At 40.1% G+C, this 13624-nt stretch overlaps 1 protein-coding gene across 10 annotated transcripts in view; it reads right to left on the bottom strand.

Moving 5' to 3' along the window:
- Positions 1 to 3716: 3716 nt before the first annotated feature.
- Positions 3717 to 13624, bottom strand: part of Mitf (melanocyte inducing transcription factor) — a 203067-nt gene continuing 193159 nt past the window's right edge. For all 10 annotated transcript variants that reach the window (XM_051154970.1, XM_051154969.1, XM_051154971.1 and 7 more), the window contains 3 exons: positions 11734 to 11809; positions 8536 to 8683; positions 3717 to 4154 (listed from right to left, as the gene is read on the bottom strand). In XM_051154970.1, coding sequence (XP_051010927.1) covers positions 3753 to 4154; positions 8536 to 8683; positions 11734 to 11809 — 626 coding nt within the window. In that variant the 3' untranslated portion in view covers positions 3717 to 3752. The remainder of the gene's footprint in view (positions 4155 to 8535; positions 8684 to 11733; positions 11810 to 13624) is intronic.

The raw sequence follows: 13624 nt of genomic DNA, 5'->3' as shown, positions 1-13624 counted from the left end.
GTCTTTTCTAGTTCTACAGAGGTTTAAGCACTTTTTTTTTTTTTTTTTTTTTTTTTGGGTAAGGGCAGAAGTTTAAGGTCTGGCTGGGGAATAAAGACCTGTTCTGTCTGACACTTCCCAATTCAAATCTAACATTTATCAAATGATTCATAAGTACTGTATTTTTTAAAAAAGGAGCTGGTGGGCTGGGTATATTAAGCATTCATTATTATAAATTTGTATTTTAAAAACCCAGGATCTTTTCAGTAAATATGCAAAGGTTTCTCTGACAATTTCTCTCCTTTTTAATAAAGCCACTTCTCACTGAAATATTTTACATAAACCCCTTATATCTAAAGTGGATTCCTGGCATCTGGGAGTTCAAAGTCTCCCCAAATTCAGAATGAGGGAAATGCTACATAATTGCAGCTCATTTGAGAGTAAGTCATAAAGTAATCAAAAATGTTTCGAACCAAAAAAGTACTATCTTAGAGTGACATTTAAACTAAACAAAGTGCTGCTAGCAATTACACTTTTCTAGCAATTTCTTATTCATGAGATGAGAGGAAAATGTGTGCTGCCATTGCTTTGAGAAGGTATATACCATGAAAATGGGCATTAACCAGACACAACTGGCCAACACGATGTGAAAAACCAAATGCTTTAATGAGGCTATGAAGAACAACAGTTCAATTATTTCAATGGATACATTAATATCAATCATAATATACAGTGCTGTGGACCATACAGGAAGTATTGCTGCACCCAACAGCAGGGGCTGTTATTGACATTACAGTAGCAAGTGTCCGTAAGAGACAGTCATTTGCTGTCTTTGTCAAGAAGTTGGTTTTTTTTTTTTTTATACTATTATCAAAATCAACTTCTCCCCAGTGCATTTTTCAAAAGTATTAATAAGTGCATTCCTTTGTGCTTTGTTTATACCTTTTAATGTCCTATGTATTTTGTTTGTTCTTATTGCTTTACTGTTTACAAACAACCAGACTGACTGTGTCATGCTCTGGGTATGACCAGATTGGTTGTATAGTTTTTGGCAAAGTCAGAAAGTTTGGTATTTCCATTACCTTACCCAGAGGCAGGTGGATAATTTTGGTATTTTGAGCACTCCAAACAGAGGTCCAACCCTGAGTCACAATTCTGCACCCAGGGGTGAGGGAGTGGCATAGATCAGTCTCTCCTTGAAAACAGTGAGCCAAAACAGTCTCTTGGCTTAACCAGTCTCTGAAAGAATCCATTCTGGCTGGCACAAAAGAAATAAATAAAGCCACCCCCATGTTGCCACTTCTGAATGGCTCGCCTGCCTCTCCCAGCAGCTGTGTCTTATGAGGAAGGCACTGGGGAAGCCAGTAATGGCAAGCCCAGGGGCTACAAATCAGGGTAGTGGTGCAATATGCCATACTGTCTCTCAACAAAGCTTTCTAGAAAGTTGCTCCTCCTTGGCCATAGTCACTCAGCCATGGGTTAGTGAACCTTGTGAAACCTTGATCCATTACTTAAAAAGAAAAGAAAAATGTCAGAATCAGCTCAGAAAAACTAGCATCATAGCATTGCAATCTTCAACTTTGTCATCCAGCCCTCTCCCCCCACATAAGTATGGAGAGAAAAACAGACAATGCTATGATTGTATCAGTGAACACTATGGTACGATTATCTGTTCATGCACATTTGCATTTCTATTCTAGGAAAAAGAGTCACACACTTAAGGGAGTTGAAAGAATGGGAACTTATTTTCCCTACCCCCTTAAGTAATAAAGCTACAAGACTGGATAGCATCATCAGTGTTTCCAAGGATTTGCATTACCCAACATGCATGGAAACCGCATACTTGACGAGTCTCACCAAGGCCATCCACTCATCCATCTGATAATAATCACTCCTCTTGGATCTCTCCATTACCCATCACCAGTTCACATTCGACGTTTAAACACTTTTTAAAAACAACAACAATAACAACAACAACAATAACAAAACTTCCTGAAAAAGGTTTCCTGATGAAAGAATTTGGCACTGTCAGTAAAATATATTTCATATTAAAAATATCTCAAGGGACATTGGAAGCTCTTAGAATGTCTACAGAGGCACCATGCTACATCGTCCTTCACCCCAGACACCATCCTGAAACTTTCTTTTACTTTATAGTTCAGTCAGTGCTGGTCTAAAAAGAGACTGCTGAGATTTTTTAAGGCACTTCATTCTGAAAGGATATGCTTTATGCCACTCACTATTCAATCATAGGCTGCTACTGAAAAGTTCCATTCAATAGCCTGGCTTGTAACACTATATATCATCTGTATAAAACGACTAGACTTGATACATGTGTTCTACAACTATGGCATAGGGCTATGCAAGTACGTGATGCATAGAAACTAACTTTACAACGTCGCCACTTTGTTAAAATGTTATCAAGTAATTTGGCCAATACAATATTTCTCCCTTTAAAAAGAATCCAGCCAGTTTGTTGAAATAAATTCCAATTTAAATGACCATCATGGGTATCGTAAATGCTATGGTTATCAATCTTCAAGAATATAGTTATTTTTATACTCTAGAAATGCATATGTAAGTTTTTTTTCTAGAAAGCATGGTTTGTAACCTATTAATACTACACCTTAAATGTGTTGAAAAACAGTTTCAAGTGATACTGGAATATACAAAATATTTGCAAAGCTCTCTTTGAACACAAGACCTTGCGTAAAAGTAGTCTTTCATGGGTGTACAAAGAATGCGGAGAACCACCAGTGAGTTGTAAAAATATCAGCTACTCACCATTTTAAGATGCATATCCTTACAAATTAATACAAACATTGAAAAAAATGATGATAATAAAGAATATATACAATCAAAATGGCTAAACATAATTTAAAAATAAAAATAGTAAATCCAATTAGAAATGTGCCCAGTTTGGTTATCTTTATCAAAAGCAAAAATGAAAAAGAAAAATAAGCGAAACAAACTTCTGGTGCTCCTCAATACTTTACTCAGAGAGGACATTCATTTCCATAAAAAAAAATCTTACAAAAAATTGAACCACACTTATTGTGAGGAAAACTGTAACTGCACCCAATATAAACCAGCAGGTCAGTCCCCATGTTTCATTCGTTGGTCTAATAATTCCTTCAGTTTGGGTTAGCATAAGTTACATTTTCTAACCAGACAATCCTCATGAAAATGACTACTATATTTGTCTTTATGTACTATAACCTTCTTTTAAGTAGTTTTCAGGACAAAGACTAAATGACGTGGGGAGGGCACTGTGTCTTTAAGGCGGTACCAGGGAATGGACACATTTATCCAGTAGAAAAGGCCTTGGGTGTCTTTCCCCCTTTTTTTCTTATTCATAATCTTCTTTGCTTTCTTCTTTTGGTTGCTTTACATTTATGTAACTAAACTTTACATGTTAATTTCCAAGGAGGTCACAGACAGAGCTCTCACCAAGTTTTCCCCTGAATGAAAATGGACAGACACTTCTCTGAAGCAAAAAAATCCCCTTGCTCAGAAAACTCACGCTTCGAGAAATCAGTTCACAGATACTGCACGCTAATGGTACAATACTTAGGAGGCCTTTGTAGTTGTAAAATAGAATATACAAGTCTGGCTCACAAATTTCTAAAAATAAAATATATCCTGGGCTACTGATAAAGCACGAAAAATTCATATTAAAGGAAAATTATCAAGAAAACCTCTTCAGAGAAATTACGGAGTCTATTGAAGAAGAGAGAAAGCAGTTCGGGCGGAGGCAGAGCGAGGCAGGCTCGCTAACACGCATGCTCTGTTTCTTCTGCGCTCATACTGCTCCTCCGGCTGCTTGTCTTTGAAGCTCCTGGGGACACTGACGATAGCAGTGGGTCGGTGACACCAACAGGTGAGAGGGCATCGTCCATCAGGATGTCTTCCAAGTTGGAGCCCATCTTTCTAGGGATGCTGTAGGCCGGGTTGCTCTCTGGCATTGTGCCAAGGTTGTTGGTGAAGGTGATGGTACCGTCCGTGAGATCCAGAGTCGTTGTACACGTCAGGTCTGCCTGGTGCTGCACAAGTTCCTGGCTGCAGTTCTCAAGAACTGGTTCTTGCTTAATGATCCGATTCACCAGATCAGGCGAGCAGAGACCCGTGGATGGGATAAGGGAAAGTCCATGCGCTCTAGCCTGCATCTCGAGCTCCTACGGTAAAGTCAAAGTTAGACAATTAAGTAGGCCTGTGTGTGCGCATAGCTAGCTGCCTTTCACCGCGGAGAGCTATGCAGGCGAGTGTTAGGCGCAGCTACCCAAACCCACGGGATGTATGTCACCGTGAGGGTCTCTACCTAAGGCTTTGGAGGATAAGGAGAAGCTGATTCTAACGAGTGGGTCACTGTAGTGCCCACTTGATGATTAGAGGAACTACGTACTACATGGTCGGGTGACATGTGGCGCTGTATAGGTCTTACATTCTACCATAATGTGAACCAGAGATTGCTTAACAACTAAAGTCTAGTCTCTATTTTTAACAGGCCTAGAGACACCTATAAATTGTCAAAGTAAATTTAAAAAATAAATTCTGCATTTCCCAAAGTATGAGACAGGTGGCATTGGTAGTATAGGAAATACATTTTAGGTGGTATATATGTTATTATGAATTACAAATGAAAATACTCTCTTACAGATATTAATGATTAAGACAAGGATAAGTACCCAAGTCAGACTGTCCATCATCAAAACAAAACAAAAAACAAAAAACAAAAAAACAAAAAAACCAAAACCAAGACAAAAACCGCCTAGAACAAATGCTGGCAAAGATGTGGGGAGACGGAAATCCTTACACACTGATGTGAGCTGACATAGCTACTATAGCTAGCAGTCAACGTGGTAGTTCTTCAAAGAACTAAAGACAGAACTACCTCATGGCTCTCCCATTATACACTTGGGTACTTTCCAGAAGGACTGTAAGTCAGCACAACACAGAGATGCTCACACATCCTTGCCTATTCACAATGGCCAAGATGCAGCCAATCTAGGTGTTCACAAACAGATGAGCTGATAGAGAAAATGTGATACACAAAAGAGCTTTATTCAGCTCTGAAGAAACACTGAAATCATTTGCAGGAAACAGAATGCAACTGAAGATCACTGAGTGTATAAAAGAAGCCCGACTCTGTCAAACACTGTGTTTTCTCTCATATGTGTAATCTAGATTTTTAAAAGCTTATATGTACATGTAAGCCATGAAAGTAGAAGGGGCATTACAGAAAAGGATAACGAGGGCCTGTAGAAGAAAACTGGGTGGGGCAAGAGAGGGTAATGGGGGACAGTAGATATGTGGAGCAAAGTCTATGGTACATATGTACAGAAATTCCAAAAGAAAACCCATCTTTTGTACAAGGTATGTATGCTAATAAAAATCTAAAATGAAAATAGAAATATAATACTGAGTAAAAAATACACACACACACACACACACAATAAATTGCTTAGGAGATAACTAAGATTTTAAGGAAATGATGCTCTCTTGACAGCTATCATATCTCAGACAGTCCCCTGGTTCAGCATGAGAAGTGTGCTATACACTTTCATTGTCCAGCTTCAGCATAAGTGAGATAAACACATTTTCATCCCCATTTTCAGAGAGACTGTGCTACATAGTTTTCAGACCCCAGTTTCAGGGCAAGTGTGCTACACACATTTCAGTCCCCAGTTTCCGCATGAGTGTGCTACACAGTTTTCTGTCCCCACTTTCAGGGTCATTTTGCACACACACATTCTTTTGTTGTTGCCTCACGGCATTGCATGATGGGTTTTCTGGAGAGGCTGTCGTGACAAGGGCCTTATGAGCACTGACATGGAATGGGAGGCAAGAGTGGTTTGTCTAATCTAACCTGAAGCTTTCCATTAATTGTACAGTGTCCAGTAGCACTGTTTATTAGTCACTACTTTAGTAAGGATTGGGAATCCTAAAACAATCAAACAAAATGCTTGTTCTTCAGTTATATGTATTTCCTTCAAACCCTCAGAAAGCTGTTAAGACATAAATACTCAATACATTGTTTCAGTGTGACCAAACCAGTAGGTATTTCTTCTGGGTTCTGAATGAGATGAAGAAGTTACTAAGACACCAATGGCACCATGAAGTAAAGTTTAGGGGGTGAAAGGAAACATTCTCCAGGTTCCACCAAGCAAGCAGAGCTTCGAGAAATCTAATCACTTCTCCCTGACAAAGTGAGGTCCTTCTTCTTCTTCTTCTTCTTCTTCTTCTTCTTCTTCTTCTTCTTCTTCTTCTTCTTCTTCTTCTTCTCTTCTTCTTCTCTTCTTCTTCTTCTTCTTCTTCTTCCTCCTTCTTCTCTCTCTCTCTCCTCCTCCTCCTCCGCCTCCTCCTCCTCCTCCTCCTCCTTCCTCCTCCTTCCTCCTCTCCTCTCTCTTCTTTCTTTTCTTCTTCTTCTTCTTCTTCTTCTTCTTCTTCTTCTTCTTCTTCTTCAATGTGCCAAGTGCTCATGAATACTTTCTTACCATGCGTGCTTTCTTATTACCAGCTGAGGTGGGCTCCTAAATCCATACACTGAAGTTCCAGCTCCAGTACCTCAAAGCGTGAGTAGACCAGCACAAAGGAGGGTTGGAGAGGCGATGAAGGTAAGGAAGCCAAGTCCACTCATAGGCCTGAGACTGACAGCCTCCAAACCAGCGAGAAAGCCAATTCCTGCTATTTAACCTCTGCTGCTCAGTGGCCTTTTGTCACAGCGACACCAGCTGACTGACACACTTTTCAGTGCTGTGACTTCTCAGACCTCATTTCAAGATGCCTCGGAACCGTGTTTTCCCCTCTTAGCTTTTGATCAGTGCTCCATACCCCTAAAATGAGCAACAGGGATCCCTATGGGTACCTAATTCTCCTTCCACATGTCAGTGCTCTCCTATGTTGTAATAAAATGACATATTAAAATAAAATCCAGATGGAAAATGTGTTCCTTTGGATACATCAGAGAGGAAAGGCACTTGACATGTGGCATGGCCTCTCAACCTGCCCTACAAGTGTGGGGAAAGCCACGGTTGGTCTGTGTGGAAACTGCTGGATCTGTGAACTCCTACTGTGGGAGCTATATGAGTGAGAGACGCAGAAGCATGTGATGCCACATGAATGTCTGCCTGCTCCTTCAGACCAACTCTCCCGGCAGCATGATGAAGCCCTGAGCTATTTAGTAAAACAACAATTCCCCTGATCATAAGGCTTCCTGCTCTTTCTCCCATGAAGGTTGCTGTATGCACCGCTTAGGCTGAAAATGAAGGGGAGGCTCCAGGCCGTGGCTGAAAACACAGGCTCTCCACACCAACACGAAGAACAGCAGTACAGGCTGTCTTCTCAGAAAAACAAGCAAATAAATTAACTCAAGGAGATGCATGGATCTTACTGTACTCCTTTGTTGTTTAATTAGAAGTGTTTATCAACAGATTAAAACAGTTACTTCAGTTTCTAAATGAGCTGTTAAATCTCATGCAGAGCTCCGAGGCTTTGTGGCACTGGAGAGCTTGCCTAATTAATGATTTTTCCTATGACATGAAAAAGTGGTGGAGCCAGCCTCAGAGTCAACAGGAGGAAGCCAAGGAGCCACTGCCATGGAATTGCCAAGGCTTGTATTTCATAACATTCATCCTTAAAACGAATATGTGAGTTTGGAACCTCAGCACCAAACAAAACTTAGCTTCTCTTTGGAAAAACGTACTATATTTTAATAATTTAACAAGGGAGTAAAGTAAGCTACCTTATAAACAGACACATTAAGTACCAGGTATTAAATATCTAAGGCCATTTTATAGATGAGATGTAACATATGAGACAAATAATAAATTAAAGGAAAAAGAAGGAGGGGGAGGTGAAAGAAAGATGCTCAAATTACATCCAGTCTCTGTTTAACCACCTGGATTCTAAAGCTCAGTCCTAGAGGAAGGACATCCTTTGCCTCCTCGCCCTTTGACTGAGGATCATTGCAGCCACAGCCAATGTGTTTTTACCTTGGGGGCGATGTGAAGTGTTGAGGAGTACCAGGAAGATGGGTGTTCAATGATCATGAGGTACACCCTCAAGCAGAACACAATGTAGATTCATTCACACTGAACATCCAGCCAGGAGTACTAACTTCTGCCTGATACCCAGACAACACATCACAACCTTCTTAGCCTTAGGGTAGCATTTACGTGCTTCTTGTGATGCTGGGGGCCACGGTAAGATGAAAACTCCCCAACAAAACTGACACACGGTGGAAAATGAGACACTTAACAGGCTGTAATTCACAAGGCTGCTATAAAAATCCCTTGACCTGGGACTCAGCCTCCTGGAAAGAGTCTGCAGACAACTGGAATTTGCCACTCTGCATATGTCCAAGAGTGACTGTGAAAGTGCCATTGATACTAATTTGGAGCTACCAGTAATGTTTTAACAGGAGGCAAACTCACAAATATGGGACCTACAATCAAGAAAGACCAACTTTAGTAAAACTGTGTCCCCAGCTTCCTCGGGGCTCACTACATTGTCCCTCCTCTTGTCCTGAAGTCACTTGACGTGGCGCATGGCGGGTACCTGTACTCTGAGCAGTAGGTGCCGGTTCGCATGTTCCAGCTTCTTCTGCCGGTTTTCAAGGTCCTTAGCGCGTTGCTGCTCCCGTTGCAACTTCCGGATGTAGTCCACGGAGGCCTTTAGAATGGTTCCCTTGTTCCACCTCATGTCCCTGTGATGACATGGAAGACAACAGATGCTTTTAGGAACTGGAGTTCAAAGAAAATTCAGTATTAGATGTCTAGCAATTACCCTGAAGTAATGGTTAGAACTCATTAAGTCTTCACCCCCACACTGGCCACTGGTCACTCATTTGGTATATATCATCTTACTTCCTCCAGATGAACACCTTTTATATGGTGGAGGCATTGTGCAGATGTTGAGACCGTAAAGTATAATTCTGTCTAGATCGTAGACCTCTCACTAGGTGAAACCAATTATTTAATTTATGCATGCGGATTACCAAACATATTTGCAAACTGTCTTAAACAGTTGTATATATCTGGGACTATAAAGGCATACTCTCTGGGACAGGATAAGGAGAACATTGTGAGACATGTCCGTGGTGTGAAAACACCAGTCTGGCACTTGTATCATGAACTCTTACAGGGTGTCATCTGACCTCTGTCTACATTGTCCCACTTTCTCACCTGCAAAATGATGACAGTACATGTGTGTGAAGTACCTTGTAAGTGTGTGATTAAGTCAAGGGCGACCCTTTGTATGAACTTGAGAATGCTCTGCAGTGCTGAAACAAGTGCTGTGTTAAAAGTTCAGCTCGACTACCACAACTGCCATGGTCAGAAACCTGGTGAGATACTGGCCCTTGATTCCCAATCTCGACAGGTGCCAACAGCATGGCTTTCATTTTCACTACTGGGGCTCCAATGTACTAAATGTGGACAAAAGCTATGCTGGCTAGATTTATTTATTTTATTTATTTATTTATTTATTTATTTAGCCAACTCAACATAAGCTAGAGTCATCGGAGAAGAGGAAGTATCAGTTGAGAAAATGCCTCCTTCAGATTGGCCTATGGACAAGTCTATGGGGACATTTTCTTGATAAATGATGAATGTGGAAGGGCCCAGACTATATGGGCTATGACACCCATGGAAAGATGGTCCTGGGAAATATAAGAAAGCAGGCTGAGCAAGCTACGCAGAGCAAGCCAGTACACAGCATGTCTGTATGCTTCTGCTGCAGTTCCTGATTCCAGGGTCCTGCCCTGAGTTCTTTCAATGATGGAGTATGATTGGAAGACAAAAGCCAAACATAACCCTTCTTTCCCATGATGCTTTAGGTCAGCGTTTTATCACAGCAATGGCAAGCAAACCAGGACAAGGCTACACTAAAAGATCTTAGAGCACCACAGAACAAGCAATGAAGAATGAACTGCTTTTATGGAGGTAATCATCCCAACCCATGTTTTAGACCATCTTCAACACTGTGATAACCACGATGATGATAAAGTCAAAATTTATCTGATGTAAACAGAACTATCAACTTCATCATCAACAACTACTGAGAGCACAGGGACCAGTTCTCAAGGTTAAAAATCAAAGTAACAAAAGCTGTAGCAGCCAGCCAGAGACACAACTGTAATGGATGATGCTTCAGACACGCCACCAGTGAGTAGCCAGAGCTGGGCTTTTCAAGTCAAGCTGATGGCCACTCAGTTCTCAAGAAGTATTTCTCTCAGTTATTGGGGGGGGGGGAGTGTGGTGCCATCTTCTAAGACTCAATTATGTTTCTTGGCTAATATAGATTCAAATAGTATATGTTGAGTAATTTAGATAATTTTCTTGCACAAGTTGGGTAATTTAGAGCAATCTTGTTTCTTGCACAAGTTGGGTAATTTAGAGGAATCTTTTTTCTTGCACAAGTTGGGTAATTTAGAGGAATCTTTTATCTTGCACAAGTATATATGTTCCCTAAATATATCAAATCAACCAAAGTACATTCATTCTGGGAAAGGAATGGGCATGCACTGGGACAGGAATCAGGTAAAGTGTGTTTATCTCAGTTCAAAGGCACACTCTAGATACCTGGTTTGAAGGGGGGGGGGGAGGCTGTTTTATCTTAAGACAATGTCTACCATACATTCTCCCTAATGTCTCAGACTGTAAATACGTAAGCATTCTACTACAATGGAAGAGACACACAAATCCAGGCTTACAGTGGGGCCCTGTAACTTCATAATCTGTTACTAAACAGATTTGCACACTACAATTTTAAAAGAATATGCTAAAAAAGGGGGAAAGCTGATAAAGAACAGGAAATGGGAATTCAATTTCAGCTACCATGCAAGACTGACTATAGAAAATGAAGGTCACCGCCTTTAGGAGGGTAGATTTGCTCAGCACAACTGGGACTCTGGGCATTTCCAGTTTAAGAATGCCTCTCCTTGAAGCCTGGGAAAGCAAAGTGTTAGAAGACAGAAACTGCTGCACATTCATCAAAACCACCTCACAATAGGTAATGGTTTTATTTTATTTTGCTACAAATTCCCCGACAATAATGTGACTCGTGAATTTAATAAGCCTTGCATGAATAATGCTTGATTGCATCTTTACTTTTTATTAGATAGCTAAAAGGTCATATTCAAAGGCTAATTTCACAGAATGCCTGTGGGGGCCATTAAAATATATATATTCCCTAGCCCTTTACTTCAAATGGGCCAATTTCTAATGGATAAAAATTGTATATTTGTTGACCAGTTTGCTGACGTGGCAGATAATGAGGCAGGAAGACTTGAAAATAATCTGTTAGCTGTTATCTCTGAGAAAGGATATGGGGGAAGACCAAAGGCTGAAACACAGATGAGCTAACTTGTAGTTCACGACAGGATTAACCATTGCTTTTTCCCCCCCTTAGATTGGTAAAACACACAAAGAATGTGCAAGTTTTCATAAAAACAATTGACCTTTTGTCTTTCCACTGTCATTGAACTTGACATTTCCAGTATCCAGTTCTTAGATTCCCATAAGCCTTGCTCCTCACATTCAAAGCTAACTATCTCAGTTCCAACAATCCTTGTACAATTCAGTACATTTCTTTAAAATTTTGGTGTGGTGAAATTAACCAAGGGAGATACTTAGAAAAGGAAGCCAAGGGTCAGGAGAGAGCTCTTTAATTTCTCCAAGAGCGTATTTTGCAACATATGAGAAAACGGAAAGGTGTGAAAATATATGATGCAGATTAACATGCAATTGTACTCACGGATCATTTGACTTGGGAATCAAAGTACCTAGTTCTTTAATGCGGTCATTTATGTTAAATCTTCTTCTTCGTTCAACTTCAAGAAAAGAGCATGGGAAAAAGCCGTTAGTAACAGAGGCACACACGCGTTCAGCTCGTCTTATTAAAGGCATGTGCACACTGACTCCACCAGCCAGGACAACGTAAACGTGAGCCTACTTCCTGCCTTGCTTATCGTACTTTTGGGTACTGGAGGGTAATGAACTTTAAGAAGAAACGAGCTGCCTTCGGAGTGCCCTCACTTACAATGCTCTTAGATATGCACTTTGCCACTTAATTCTGTGACAACCCTGGAATCTGGGCTAGGTCCTCAGCTCCACATCAAAATTGGATACAACTGCACTGTACCTGTTTAACTAAAGAGAAAATAAACTTGTACTGACAAAATGTGCACAGATCTATAATGACGCAATTAAAAATATAGCAACCGCAATTTAGCATAAGTTGGGCAGCACACACCTGCTCATGCACAGCAACAGAATTACCCTTTGATGTTGAAATTTGAATTTCATGTACTTTCTCTGCTCACAAGATATGACTCTTGTTTTCATTTCCTTTTACCACTTAAAATAGTAAAATATTTGTTTTTTCTCATAAGATCTAAAAAACAAAACAAAACAAAACAAAAAACAAAACCCCCTCCTCTAGCCCAGGACTGACAATAATAAATATTTAAGTCACGTAAGTAATTTTAGATTACTTAGTGGCCATGCTAAACTAGTAAAAGGTAAGACATTAAATCTTTCTAAGCCATTATAATTTTAATAGGTAATGAATATAAAACAATAAATTAGAAGGTGCACATTCTTTTCTATACACTACGGTTTCAAAATCAAAATATTTTACACTTCAGCATGTTTTTTTTTTTGTGTGTGTGATGCCAAGGATCAATTCCAGGGCTTTGCACATGCTAGGCAAGTGTTTTGCCAGCCCAGCTCCCAGGCCAGCACAGCCCAATTTGAACTAATCACAATCCAGGTGATCTAGGCATTAAATGGCAAGCAGACACCACACTGGATCACACACAACATCTGACCACACCGTGAGGCCAGCGAGCATCCTCATCCTGTAGTCTACATCCACCCTGACTAACACCCTCAGAGGACCATGATCTAGTAAAGATGGGAAGTGTTTTCAATTTATCTCATCTAGCAAATAAGTCCCAAATAAGTTAAGGTCTAACAAAATGGATGTACCTCAAATGTCCTAATATTTTATTTATATTTGGCTCCCTAGTATTCTGCATGTGTAGATAACTGGATGTTATTCATGATTTTCCCAATATAAACTACAGTTTGTCTTAGCTGAGTAATTATTCCAATGATTAAAGATGCACAAAAATATGTATCTACATATAATGCTAACTACTATTATTAGGGTTCTAAAAACACAAGAAACAGAAACAGAATAACCTAAATAACAGTAAATGGTGCTGATTTACGGGAATTTTTGGACACAGATTCCACTCTTTTCAGCTCAGCTTCACCCTACCTGAGGTTAAATGATGACGTGACTCACTAGGAACAAAGTCTTTCACAACGCCTTTCCAGATGTTCAGGCCAGAACCCTGACATCAGTTCTACCCCATTCTTCCAACCATCTTCAGCATCCACCATCTCATATGTTCTGCCATTACAATATTTCCTGACTCTGCCCCCTAGTGATCTCTGCTGTTTTCTGCAATGGAACACCATCTCTCTCTCTCTCTTTTTTCTTTTAAAAAAATTTTTTTACATATATATTTATATTATTACACACACACACACACACACATACACACACACACCCTAACGTGTATGAAAGTAAAGGTCAAAGGAACTCTTTTTAATTTATTTTTATATTTTTTTTATTA

Source organism: Acomys russatus, chromosome 13, assembly GCF_903995435.1.
Source record: "Acomys russatus chromosome 13, mAcoRus1.1, whole genome shotgun sequence".
Classification (NCBI taxonomy): domain Eukaryota; kingdom Metazoa; phylum Chordata; class Mammalia; order Rodentia; family Muridae; genus Acomys; species Acomys russatus.
This window is presented reverse-complemented; position numbering and strand designations above follow the sequence as displayed.